The sequence below is a fragment of the Alligator mississippiensis genome, chromosome 1 (assembly GCF_030867095.1).
Source record: "Alligator mississippiensis isolate rAllMis1 chromosome 1, rAllMis1, whole genome shotgun sequence".
Lineage (NCBI taxonomy): Eukaryota > Metazoa > Chordata > Crocodylia > Alligatoridae > Alligator > Alligator mississippiensis.
The window spans coordinates 347,364,541-347,378,620 of record NC_081824.1 but is presented as its reverse complement, the minus strand read 5'-3'; the positions used below and the strand labels follow the sequence as shown (position 1 = coordinate 347,378,620).

The 14,080-nt window shown below is 42.5% G+C and overlaps 1 protein-coding gene across 2 annotated transcripts in view; it reads right to left on the bottom strand.

The window, feature by feature from the left end:
• Nucleotides 1–3,096: 3,096 nt before the first annotated feature.
• MRPS9 (mitochondrial ribosomal protein S9) overlaps nt 3,097–14,080 on the bottom strand; it is a 56,643-nt gene continuing 45,659 nt past the window's right edge. For both annotated transcript variants that reach the window (XM_059721022.1, XM_059721023.1), the window contains exons 7-11: nt 11,471–11,546; nt 9,129–9,297; nt 6,257–6,365; nt 5,125–5,294; nt 3,097–3,303 (exon numbers count right to left, since the gene is read on the bottom strand). In XM_059721022.1, the coding sequence (XP_059577005.1) occupies nt 3,212–3,303; nt 5,125–5,294; nt 6,257–6,365; nt 9,129–9,297; nt 11,471–11,546 (616 nt within the window). In that variant the 3' untranslated portion in view covers nt 3,097–3,211. The remainder of the gene's footprint in view (nt 3,304–5,124; nt 5,295–6,256; nt 6,366–9,128; nt 9,298–11,470; nt 11,547–14,080) is intronic.

Genomic DNA, 14,080 nt, shown 5'->3' with positions numbered 1-14,080 from the left:
GGAAACTCAAAGTGGAGCATGCCCAGGGACTGGCACACAGGAGAGCTTCCTTGTGGAGGACAGCACAACTGTTTTTGAAAATGCTAATCAAACAGTTCTCCCACAGTGTCTCAGGGAAACAAGGGTGTCAGTTGAGGGCCTCAGCTGGCTGTACACCAAAACCAGGAGCATGGGGAATAAGCAAGAGCTAGCCCTCCTGGTCTCTAGTGGGCAATATGACCTGGCAGGGATCACAGAGACCTGGTGGGACTCCTCGCATGACTGAAGCATAGCCATAGAGGGCTACACCCTACACAGAAGGGACAGAGTAGGGAGAAAAGACGGAGGAGTAGCTTTATACGTGAGGGAGCAGTACACCTCTCTGGAGGCTGACATTGGCTCCAAAGATAAGCAGCTTGAAACCCTCTGGGTCAAGCTACAGGGCTAAGTGTGGGCACTTACTACAGGCCCCTGAACCAAGGGGAGGAGCTGGATCTGGAGTTCTCTTGAGAATGGACAGAGGCCGCGCATGCAAGGGACTTGGTAGTCATGGGTGACTTCAATTACCTGTACATAGACTAGGAGGAACACTTGGTTAGGTCAGATTGTTCACGCAGTTTCCTGACTGATCAAGGAGCTATTTCTGATCCAGGAAGTGCCAGGGCCAACCAGAAGTTTTGCTCTCCTGGACCTGGTCTTGGCCAAGGGAGATGATCTGATGTGTGGCTTGAATATTGAGGGTAACCCGCGTGACAGTGACCATGAAATTATCAGGTTCACCATCCACCGCAAAGTTGACAAATCAACCAGCAGGATTGAAGTCCTGGACTTCAAAAAAGCTGACTTCGACTGGCTCAGAGCATTAGTAGGGGAGGCGATGAGGGACCAGGAAGGGAAGGCAAATGGGGTGCATGAAGAGTGGTCATTACCCAAGGACACGATCCTCAAAGCGCAAAAAGAACACCGTTCCTGCAAAGAAGAAAGGTAGCAGGAGGCTGGCAAACCTTCCTGACCTAATAGGGACATTGTAGTCCTCTTAAAAAAAGGTATATACACAGTGGAAGCAAGGGGGTACAGTCCTCAAGGAAGACTATACTTTAGTGGCCAGCACTTGTAGGGAAATGATCAGGAATGCCAAGACAGCAACTGAATTTAGGTTAGTCATGGGAGTCAAGGACAATAAGTCCTTCCTCAGGTATGTAGGCAGTAGAAGGAAAACAAATGGAAGTGTGGGACCCCTGCTTAATACCTCGGGACACCTGGTAACCGATGTATGGGGAAGAAACTGAACTCCTGAATGCCCGCTTTGCTTCCCTATTTCACCAGACTATAGGGAAAGTCAAGCAAGATAAGGATCATAGGGGGCATGCTGGGACTGACAGCCTCCTCCACTGTAGATGCTGAGCGGGTACAATACCAACTAGAAAAGCTAGACATTTATAAAAGTCAGCAGGACCGGATGGACTTCATCTGAGAGTGCTGAAGGAGCTGGCTGAGGCCATCGCAGAACCCCTGGCAAAGCTCTTTCAGAATTTGTGATGCACAGGGGAGATCCCTGAGGATTGGAAGAGGGCCAGCATTGTGTCCATCTTTAAGAAGGGGAAGAGGGAGGACCCGGGCAACTATAGGCCAATCAGCCTAACCTCTATCCCAGGGAAAATCCTGGAAAAGCTCATTAAAGAATCTATGTGCGATACGCTCGCGGAAGGTAAGATTCTGAACGACTGCCAGCATGGTTTTGTCTTGTCTTGCCAATCTCATCTCCTTCTATGACCAGGTCTCTCGCCACCTGGACAAGGGAGACAAGGTAGACGTTATATACCTAGACTTCCAAAAGGCTTTTGATCTAGTATCCCATGATATCCTTGTGGGAAAACTGGAAGATTGTGGGCTCAGCTGCTCCATGGTTCAGTGGGTGGGAAACTGGCTACAGGGTAAGACCCAGAGAGTTCTCATGAATGGATCTGTATCATCTTGGTGTGAAGTGGCCAGTGGTGTCCCTCAAGGGTCTGTGCTTGGACCAGTGCTTTTCAACATCTTTATCAATGATTTGGACAGGGGAGTGAAAAGTTCGTTGGCCAAGTTCACAGATGACACAAAGTTATGGTGTGGTTATGGATCGGTTGCTGATACAGGTGGACCTGGACAAGTAGAGAGTTGGGCAGACCAGACGAAGTTTAACACTTCCAAGTGTAAGGTGCTCCATCTGGGGACAACATGCATACAGGCTCGGAGGTGACAGCCTAACCTGCCCCATGGCTGAAAGGGACCCAAGGGTAATGACTGACCACTGCATCAACATGAGCCATCAGTGTCATGCAGTGGCCAGCAGGACAAACAACACCCCGGCATGCATCAACCAATGCATCTCGTGTAAAACTAAGGAAGTGATACTCCTGCTGTTCTCAGCACTGGTGAGACCGCAGTTGGAGTACTGCGTCCAGTTTTGGGTGCTGCACTTCAATAAGGACGTGGGAAAACTTGAGAGGGTCCAGAGAAGAGCTACCCATATGACCAGGGCCTTGCAAGGCAAGCCATACAAGAAAGAGGCCCAGGTCCCTCAGCCTTTCAGCTTAAAGAAGAGAAGTTGAGAGGGGACTTGGTAGCAGCTTACCATTATATCAGAGGAGGGCATCAGGAGCTCGGTGAACAACTGTTCACTAGGGCACCCCTGGGGAGGACCAGGACCAATGGCTATATACTCCTCAAAGACCACTTCAGGTTTAATACCAGAAAAAACTGCTTCACTGTCAGGGTGTCCAGACTGTGGAATAAACTCCCTCCAGAGGTGGTGCAGTCACCTACCCTGGAGGTTTTCAAGAGGAGACTGGACAGTCACCTTGCTGGAGTCACTTGACCCCAGTTGTCTTCCTGCCTAGAGCAGGGGGGCTGGACCCAATGATCTGCAAAGTCCCTTCCAGCCCCTAACAATCTATGAATCCGGTGGCTCACACTGATGTCAACAAGGATTTATTAAAGAAGCCTTGATTTTTGTGCTGAAGTTTCTATTTTAGACAGGTATTATGATAAAACACTCAATTTTTAGTTTTTGAAATCTCTTAAGAAACTGGGTAACTTTTTTTTTTTTTTTTAAATAAGGAGGAAAAACATGAAATGTAACAATGAAAACAATTTTATTACCATGTATATTTACACAATGGTGATTGTAAATGAATTACACTGATGGACTTGTTACCAACTGTACCACCACATAACTTTGGTCCAGTTAGATTTAGCGTTTTCTCCATGTAAACTTCCTTCGGGCTCCCTCTTGACCTGGCTTCTTTCGTTCCCTCAAACGGGGATCACTTACGAGTAGTCCAGCTACAAAGCAAGATGAAGATGGTCGCTATATATATATATATATATATATATATATATATATATATATATATATATAAAACATTCACTTAATCTGTGTGCATGTATACAGGAATATGTGCATATGTAGTATATTTCAAACAATAGGTGACTTTGCATACCACATAAAACTATAACATCTAAATCAGAAGAAAGTGCAGCTTGAATTGAATATGTAGTAAGAATGTAAGCAGACCCTGTAGCATCTTAATGGTGTAACAGTATCTGTATTTTGTACGTTTTACTTAATTATCATGATTCTTTTTATAAGGTTTGATATTTTAATTACACCTTGTTTTAAATGTATGTAATTTTAATTAATTCAAAATCATGTTCAGCAGAAGCCAGAACTTGAGGAATATTATGCAAAATTTACTTTAGGAAGTGTTTTTCAACACTTTTTCCTAGAGGTAAACTGATACATCGTTCCTATATTGGATTGGCACCCATATAAGGAAAACTGACAGTATTAGCAATCAGCTTTTTTGGGCTGATGTGGTTGATAATGTCACCAATAAATGCCCTGTGCATGTGTGTAGCCACAGGGCAGTAGGCAGGCAGCTAGAAGCACAACCCAGCAGCATCCGGCTTGTAAGTCTGTTGTAGGGGAAGGGGTGGGGGGAACAGATTGAGGTCCCCGTAATGAGGGAGGGAGGGAGTGGGGCTGGGGCAAGCACTGCCCAGCTGGGATGGGGCAGGGTATAGGATGGAGCTGCAAGAGGCTCATCCACGGGGTGCGGGGAGGGGTGGCTCCTGCTGCTGTGTGCACCCCAGGAGGGCAGTGGGGGTGTATGCCCCAATATGTGTGTGGGTAAGGGAAGGCTGCTGCTGCAGGCTGGGGCCAGGGCTCCACTGGGCTTTTCCTAGCGGGGGGGCTGGGCCAGGCTGCACACAAGGTGGGAGCTATGGAGAATTTTGGGGTGGCTGCAGCCCTGGCCCAGCCCCCTGCTGGGAAGAGCCCAAAGTTGGCCCCAGCCTGCAGCAGCAGCCCAACCCCCCCATGCACAGATCAAGGGGCACCCCCTGCACCCCCAGGTGGTGTGCAGTGGTGGGAGCCACCCCCCATGCCCCTCTGGACAAGCCACTTGCGGCTCCATCCTGTGCCCTGCCCCAGCCCCACTCTCTCCCTCTACATGGGGACCTCAGTCTGCCACCCCCACACCTCTTCCCTCCCCCCATCCCTTCCCCCACAACAGACTTTCCAGCTGGATGCTGGCCAGGCCGCATATTGGCAATCGGAGCAGTATTGGCCAATATGGCTCCTTAAAAATCAGCCATCGGTATCGGCCCAAAAAATCTCTATTGGCGCACCCCTACTTTTTTTCTCACTTTGACATTTCACTGAAATCAAATGAAAATGGGTAGGAACAATGGATAGGATACTTACAATCCACTGTAAGCAATGCTTGTCAACATAGAAAAAATATAATTAGGAATATTTTGAGGGAACATAACCCCACATAAATAGCTTTAACTCCACTGAAATACAGTGGTGTTCAACCTACAGCCCGCAGGTCAAGAACAGTTGCAGGGTCTACTTGAAAAACAAAATCTAGTTATGACATTTGAAATGATTAAAAAAAAATAAGAAAAATTTTAAAACTATATACAACTGAAGCCTGAGTCCTGCATATACTTGTGCATGTGATTTCATTAAAAGCCAGGTATTTCAAACACGTGAGGCTTATAATTCCTTTTAATCTCCAACAGTTGAAAACTTTACCAGTAATTATTACATACATACTACTGATAGCACAATGCCTTCCTTCTTACTTAATATCATACCTTGTCTCATACATTCCACTTCATGTTTAGTGGCAAAACTACTTAAGGCTCTTGCAATAGCTAAACGTATTGCTCCAGCCTGTGAGGACCTCCCTCCACCAGAGACCGTACAGATTATATCATGTTTTCCAAGTCTATCAAGGAACTGGGCTGGGAACATTAATTGCTCTCTGGAACAAACAAACAAACAAAAGTACTACAGTATGTATATTTCCTTAAAAAATTATAAATTTTAAATATTATAAAATCTGCCTCCCATGCCCCTTCGCTTCCCCCACCCCTTCCCCTAATACCCGAAGCATATATGCCCAGATCCATAAATCTTCCCAGTCATTTCAAAGCTAAATCAGACACCAAAATGGAATTAAGGCCTTAATTATCTTTTGTATTCTGGGCCTTAATGACCAGATATATGTAGCCCAAAGCAATGCAAGCCTCCCCACATTCCTCTGCCAATATATTAAACCCAATCTGAAATAACTATTAAGCAATTAGCTTCTTGGCCATACAAGGTATTTGTACTGTACAGCAAGCAAGTGGAATAAACTAAATGCATGCTGGCTTGATTTAAGAAACAATTATTTTCAGAAATCCTCAGAATTATCTGAAATGGTATAATACAATGTATAGCCTGAAATTTCAGATAAAGCGTCTTGCATTGTTGGTGCTATACTCAAGTATGGTGGAGTAAGAGTGCATGACCACTATCACTACACCTCATAAAGCAGGTGAATTTCAGTGAGAGCCTAGTAAATGCAAATACTTCTCTGTGATGGGAAGATCCCCCAACTATGCTACCCTAATGGTTAGTCATTTTGTACTTAGCATCTCTCCTAGAAAGATAAAAACAAATGACAAACACGGAGATAAGCTTTGCCGTCACAGGTCTTAATCTCTAGTTTTCATGGTTGTGTGGAAAAAAGCAAAAAAAGGCAAGTCTTCAAAAACCAGTTAACTGTATGGAAACAAAAGACATTAATAGCTAAGGATACATGCCAACATGCAAGAAAGAAGTTAAATTTAAAAAAGAATGTATTCTTTGTATACTCGAAATGCTCTACTGAAGACAGAGTCCTTTTCCAATTTTCGTTTATGATGTTAACACTAAGCAGAGACCACATAGTGTCCTCACCTGTCCTGCAGAACAGGAAAGTAATGTGCATAATGTACTCCATTCACTGTAATCTTTCCACTCCCACTGTCATAAACGATTGCAGTTGCTCTTGCAGTCTTCCTTTTACCTTAGAACAAAGAAAAACACATTATAAAGGTTTCATTACTTTTGCATTTGACTTATTGAAGAACAAAGGCAAGACCTTAGGTTTCCAGATAGCACACCCTACTTTCTTTGTGAAGGTAAAAAGGGGGGTGAACATGAACAAGGCCAGGATATTTATGGGTGATATATTTTACTGGACCATCTGTAAAATTGGTAGACAAGATTTTGGGGACCATATACCCTTCCTCAGGAAAATAAAAGCAATAGACCACATGCTATTACATTGAACACAATATATGAACACAACATTTCCATTGGCAACAAAATGGATATAAGAAAAAAGATTAAATTATCAATATAATTGATCAGTTTTACTTTAGAAGCTGGGTAACAATTTTGGGGAATTAAAGAAAAACCAAGACACCTTTAGTTTCTCATGTTATTTCACTAAATCCTCTGATGCATTTAAGCCATCCCACATAAATTTGATTGTAAGAAGAGCATTTTGTAACAAATTATGAAAACACATTGTTTAAAAATGTAAATAGTGAGACAGGTTAATAAAGAATACTCATATAGCTGGGTGAAAATGTTTAATTATACTGATAGGAACAATGCCACTACAATGTTCTCTCTTCATTTGGCAAGGTTTCATCTTAAACGTATCTACAGAGTTTTATCTCTCTGTAAAAACACTGTTTGCAAGCTAAAATATGACAAATTCTCCTTCCAAAAGCAAGTGCCATTTGCGATTCTGAGCTCCTGTAATATGACAAACAGTTTGTTTAATGACTGAATTTTGAAAATAAAAGTCACAAAATGAGTTTGTGCTTTTATTTACTTAAAAGGCAGGGGGAGAGAAGTAGTTATTGAACTTATGACAACTAACTATATAATGCCTTTTCCAAAGTACTGCAGAATGACTATCTACTGATTCCAACAACTGATGATTTACTGATTTATCCTGAAGGCACTGTTGTAGCCCATTATGGATCAAATCTTGGCCTTTCATGTTGACATCTCTTTGTGGCTGACTAGTTGTCCCCACCAGCCAAACATGGCTAAGAAAGAGCTCTAAATCTTAACCCTCAGTTCTTCTATGCCACCCCCACTTTTTGATGATTAGGGACAACATTACCAGCCTGCCCATCGCTCAAAGCCTGTACGCTATGCACTTTGACTGGTACCTCTCTCTAGGTCCTTACCACCCGACTAATTCTGAGCCCTTCTACCTATCTAGAAAACTACAGCTCTATTCCAAGCTCTCAACATATCCCATCTTTAATACCGTAACACTTTTTTCTCTGCCTCTGGGAAATGAAAATAACCAATAACAACCATTCATAATTGCTGCAACAAAGACTGCTTTTCCTAGCCCATCAGTATGGAGAAACTGACTCCTGTTTTCATTTGACCCATGATGTCAGATTACTTTTCCCACTTACGTTTACAAACTAGCATCTTTGTGCTTTTCTCCATCCTGTTCTAAATATTCAAGAGGCTCTCACTATCCTCCTTATCCCTCCCTAGGACTCCTTTTGATGCCTGCCTGTTAGGCACCGGTCTGAGCATACTAGTGCCTGATCTTGCAAATACATCTCCATGCTTCCTTGCGAACCCCAATCCGTATCCATCAGTCTTATATTTCTCAGCTTGTATTTAGATTGTAAGCTCTTGAGGGACAAAGAAAGTCTTCTTGTTCTGTGTTTCTACAATACCTATCATAAGGGTGGGAAAAATATGGCCCATGGGCCAGATTCTGCCTTCCAACTGATTGGATCTGGCCTGTGGGGGGGGCACCCACCAACTGACTTGGATCTGGCCCGTGGCTGCCCCCGCAGCACTCCGTATGGGGCCAAGCCCCACCTGTTCCTGCCCAGAAAAGGGCAGCCGAATGGGCAGAATGCAGCCAAGAGCTGGAGACAGAGCCCCATATGCTTGGGCAGGAACCACCCAGCTGAAGCTTCTTCCCCACCTGGAGTGGCACAGCAGGAGCAGGAGGAGGAGCTGTTGCTGGAGGCAAGGGGAGCTGAGCAGCACCCAGGAGCTTACAGCCACATCAGGTACAGCCCTGCCAGAAAGTTGTGCATGCTGGCTGGAGCATGGTGTGGAGTACCTTGGGTGTGAGGAGGCAGGGCTTGGCCCCATAAAGAACGCCACAGGGGCAGCCATGAATCGCACTGCCTGGGTAAACTCTGCTGCATGTGCCCTCTACAGCTCCCCTCACTCCTGGACCAGTTCCCAGGACCTAGTACCCAGGCAGCTCCCATACATACCCTTGTGCACATGCCCCATCACCCCATAGTGCAGGGGCATGAAGGGAGCAGATCATGGCTGTGCCCCAGGCCCTGATCCCATGCTGTCACACCCTGCAAACCTGCCTTATGATCCCAGCCTCGCTGGCCTGTCTTGCTCTCAAACGCTGCTCCCCACCTGCCCTTGGCAACTCATCAAAACTTCCTATATGGTCCTGGACCCAAATAATTTCTCACCCCTGACCTAACACAACAGGATCCTTCCTCCTTGGCTGAAGCTACTAGGCATGATGGCAATACAAATAAATACATGCATGTCATTATATAATGTACAGATAGACATATGTTTCCATTTCATTACCACACCATCCAAAATTGACCCCTGGCTGTTCAATATCAATATAAGTACATAAAAACAAACAAGGAATGCAGTGACACTCTGCGAAGCATTGGCATTACAAAAGAAAATAATTGTAACTTCTCAGGTGTTGATGGGAGGAATTCTCCACTCCAACCATCCAAACTATTACCTTCCCCAGTGCTGAAAGCCACTCCTTGTTCATCATACTGCAGGGGCTTATTCATGAATCCTTGTAACTGTAGAGCCTGGCCTCTGCGAAACTTCAGCACATACTCTTCTTCATTGCCACTACATGGTAATGCCACTAATCTTTCTAGTAGCCGAATACATAGTGAATACTGCAGACAATAAAAATTCATTAAGAGATGCGAGTGTAATTGCATTTGCTAAAACCTTCTATTTTTATATACTTGATCTTTCCTACTTTGCTTTTATTGATGGTTTTTGACAAGATGACATTTTTGCATCTACATGCTGCTTTAAAAACAGCATGCAGATGCATCATTTTCTGTGTGACTAAAGATATCAAATCCTTTCTTCAGGCAACAATGATTCTTTAATTCAAACAATAACCAACCTCTTTGTAACACAGGATTAATGTATTAGAATGAAGTTCATCTTAGTTTTAAAAGAAAACATTTAGGGGCCAGCATTTAGGGGCCCTTGAATCCAGATACAATTAATTTATTAGAATGGGAAGTAAAGAATTCCACCTTGTTCCAAATAAGTCAATATGTACATTGAAATGGAAATAATTTTATTTTCCTAAACTGCACCTCTTAAATTATTATATTTCATAATACATACAGGAAATATATATATCTTTGGCTGTTCAAGCTGAGTTACTTTAATGTTTATGATTTCCTTTAAAACCGAACAATCAAGCTATTTAAAAATTCAAGAGATACTTGACTTAAAGGGCAACCTCTTGAAATAAATTATCCTTTGCTACTGTGTGCTTTTTTTCCTAGTTCTTGAACATGTGATTAGAAAGTAAACACCTCAGCATTAACCCCTTTGTGCTGAAAGCTGTGATGTCCTGCTACAAAATATTATTTGAAGGAGTTCTGGACCCCTGGTAAAACAACAGAAAGGAACAGTTTGTGTATAATGGATACCTCCTCCCTCCTTTCTCACCCCCCAATACCATATCTTATTTCCTTCTTATGAAGTTTTTATTAAAGTGCTTTTCAGAATTTTTTACCCACTGCACATTTCTTGCATAAGAACATATATATTTCTTCTGCTACATATTCCTATGAAGTGGCCTGCTTCTGTACAAGAGAATTAGCAGTAGCCCTACATATTTTGATATCACTCAAACTTGGCATCATAGTTCTCCCTCAGCCTAATAATTCTGTGGCAAAGCTTTTTGGAAGAGAAACTAAATTAACATGACATACATTTCCAACTTCCTTTTAAGGTGAGGGGAGAACAAAAAACCCTTCAAAACGGAGAAGGCTGTAAATAAGGAAAGTTCCAAGATGTGCTTCAGAAGGAAATGCTTCAATGCCTCTAGTTTGAGAGCTTCAGCCATTTCTAAGGCAATTCACCAGCAGTGAGTCTGCACACTTGCTGCTCAGAAATGTCTCAAATGTTACATATAATGCAATTGTGGAAACAAGCTAATACCGAATTCTGGTCTTGTTTTTGGAGAAGCGAGCAACACAGAGGTGGAACTCTTCAAAACCAAGTTTCAGATGATTTGTAGAATACTGCTGATTGTGGCCTGCTCTGCCTAACATATGGGGAATTATTTTGCAAAACTTCTACCACCTGACCATTTTTGTTCAGCTTTACCTGTAACCATGGGAGCCCTGAAGATGAACCATTCAATGCCGCTGGGATTTTAAGCACTGTGTTAATTAGACCTGATCCATGCAGAGTTAGATAGCACAGAAATGACTTCTACATTAGGGCTTACCTCTTCACTACAGGACTACTACTGTCATAGCTAGGATGGCAGTACTATGGTAGCAGTGCTCCCTGGTATAGACGCAGCTTTGCCATCAGTTAGACAAGCTCCCCCAAATGACAGTGATGCCAACAGAAGGTTTCTGACAGCCCAGCTGTGCCCACACTGTTTGTTTTGCTGGCATAGGTATATGGACTAAAAGCCAGGTATCCTCACTCCCCTGCCAACACAGTTATGGAAAGAGAGCTCTGCGTTTTAGGCAAGCCTAGGTGTCTTCATCTTGCTACTGAACCACATTAATGATTATAGGAAACTTTTGCCATATTTGCTGTGTGTTTAAAAGGCTAGATAAGACCCCTTGGACCATTGTTAAGAACAGAGGTAAGATATAGTGATCGATGCTTCCTTTGTGTGTATACACCTGAATTGAGTGGAATGCAGGAACAAGGGGCCTTGAGAGAGGAAGAAAAAAAAAAAGGAAAAGAAAAGTCATTTTAGATGCACCTAAAGGAGTTTTTTTCCAGGATCCTAAATACAGTCAGAGTCTGTATTCTTAAGATACAGGTCCCCTTAAATTAAAAAGATTAATTACTCACATCTTGATCTGACAGTTTTTCTAATAACATTTCTTCCAATTCCTTCTTAATCAGCCATCTGCTGCCAATCAGTTTTCTGTTTAAAATATCACATATATTCTCTTTTTAATTAACCATGCAATTAGAATTATATCACAAAGGACCACACATACCATCAGGTTTGGTTCTAAAATATATTTTCTACTACCAAACAAAATACAACTATATTCACAGAGTAAATATTCACAAGGTTTAAGTCAGCTTTAAAAAAGATCTTTGTTCTGAATAGAATAGTAACTACACCTATTGAATTCACTCTATCGAAAGTTAATTATCAATTTTACTAAAGTATTACTCATTACTATAATGATTCTTAACTTTCTAAGAGTCAGTGCATTCCTCCCCAGCTTTTTGAGTTTGGCAGCACTCCCAGTTGAGAACCACCATTATGCAGCCTCAGTTTATGTCAGTGATTCTCAAATGGGTACTTGTGCCATGTAAAAGTGCTCCATGCATGTTGCACTGCCAGGCAGGACAGGCTCCAGCAAATACATGGTCTCCTGCCTTGTTAGGGTTCTCTGATAAGACTACAGTAGGCTGGAGAGCTTCACAGTCCAACCCTGCCTGACACCTTCCAGAAACAGAAGCGCGTGGGGCAGCTGGAGCTTGCCCTACATATGTCTGGGAGGAAGTATGGGGGACCTGAACCAGGAAACCAGGAAAGGCTGTGAACCAGGAACAAGCTGGCTCTCCTGACTGCTGTAGCCCTTCCCTGTCTGGCTGTACACCAGATGCGCAGGGCACTTTTACATGGCCATGGCAGCAGTAGCACCAGCACTGTACACTGTTGAGAATCACTGCATTATTGTTATTAAAGATCACTCAGCAGTTCCAAGATGAGCTAATCTGCCACAGGTGTATAACCCAGTCATAAAAACTTTCTGTTGGCTGAAACTTGGCGCACAGGATTTTAGCAAATCAAAACAAAATTGAAAGGGAAAAAATGTATTTAAACAGTTCAAACACAAATACAGATTTGGTTTCACTAGATTTTTCCCTGTCTATGCCTGCTTTCACTCATGCAACTCTACCCATGGTAGTTATGATTGGACAGGGAATACAGGAGGAGAGGTAGCTGTTGGCACTTTACACCTGCTCTGAGCAAGGTTAGATAACATGCTGGGGCCGGACTCTCTCATGGTTGCTGCCTAATGCTGGGGCCAGCTCTCTCATGGTTGCTGCCAGTGGAGGAGATGCACCAGTGGCAGCAGTGAACATTTTAAAGAAAACAGTCCAGCATGGAAATGACCTCAGGGCCAAAAATTTCTAGCAAAAGAAAATTCAAAAGTGCTGTCCCAAAGAAATGCTACTGCATCAGAATAAAAATATTGACTGACGAAACTGTATATTACATACATGGCAATAAGATTACAAGTGAGCTAAGGAGACAACTCTATTTTCTTACTTATCTAGGTTTGTTAGAAACAATTAAGGTTAATGAATATTTTTAGTGGAATACATAAGGCCACAAATCATAAAAGCATCCCTACACTTAAGACTATTTAAGCAAGTACCTTAAGTACTGTGGTTAAAGTGCTTTCATGAATTAGGGACTAAATGACCTCTTCCTTGCAACAATGCCATTTTCACAGGAAGCTAAGGGCCTGACCTTTTTCCTGACAGACACATATCTATTTAAATTTACAATGGAGTCACTGGGATTTTTCATTTGTAAAAATCTTTGTATTTACTTAAATCATTGCAGGTTCAGAGCCTAACCCTGCAGTAACATTTGCCTAAATATTTGCATAATAGTTACTATTTTCTATGCACTCATAGGATTTTTTTCCTAGAAATTTTGTTCACAGTTCAACTATCCATGCTTATGCCAGTGGGAAAGGTATATGTGCTTTTGGAACATGTGAGAATAATTTCTTCAACCTTTTTGGAATTTTAAGTGCGTGAAAAAGATGAAGTATCTTCAATTCTGACCACCAGTTATTTGTTTTCACAAGTAAATCAATTGGCTGAGCTTGGGAAGGAGTCATGTCATATAAGATTATTTTTCAACAGCATCCACTATGAACTCCAGCTCAATTCTCCCCTCGTCTGTTCAAACTAAAGGGTATCTCCTAGAAAACTATGACGAATAACTCCACACTCCAGGGGACTAACTTGAATCATATAGGAGCATGAACGTCAATCAACTAGGAAAAAACAAAAGAAAAACTGGGCACCACTGCGTAAGACAATTATCTTGCATTAGTATATGTCCCCACTACCAAGCAAGAAACAAAGCAATAGGCACTGGATAAGAAATAACCCCTCTGGAAGTATAGGAAGCTATGCAACCTTCATTGAAACTACCCCCACCCTCCAAAATCTAATGGCTGTAATAGAAAAACAGCAGATCTTATCACTGGGAACTAGGAGTGTAAAATGATGAAGTTCAGCAGGCTCCAAAGAAAAGACCTGGACCTCTGAAAAAGAAGACTTTTAACTGGAAGGACAGTGGACAGTGAGGAATTTGGGACAGACTATCTCCTTGAATCAATGTAAATGTCCCAACCCTTTGACTTTCTTTGACTATCCACTCTCTTCAGGAATTTCTATCTATAAGCCTGGACAAAT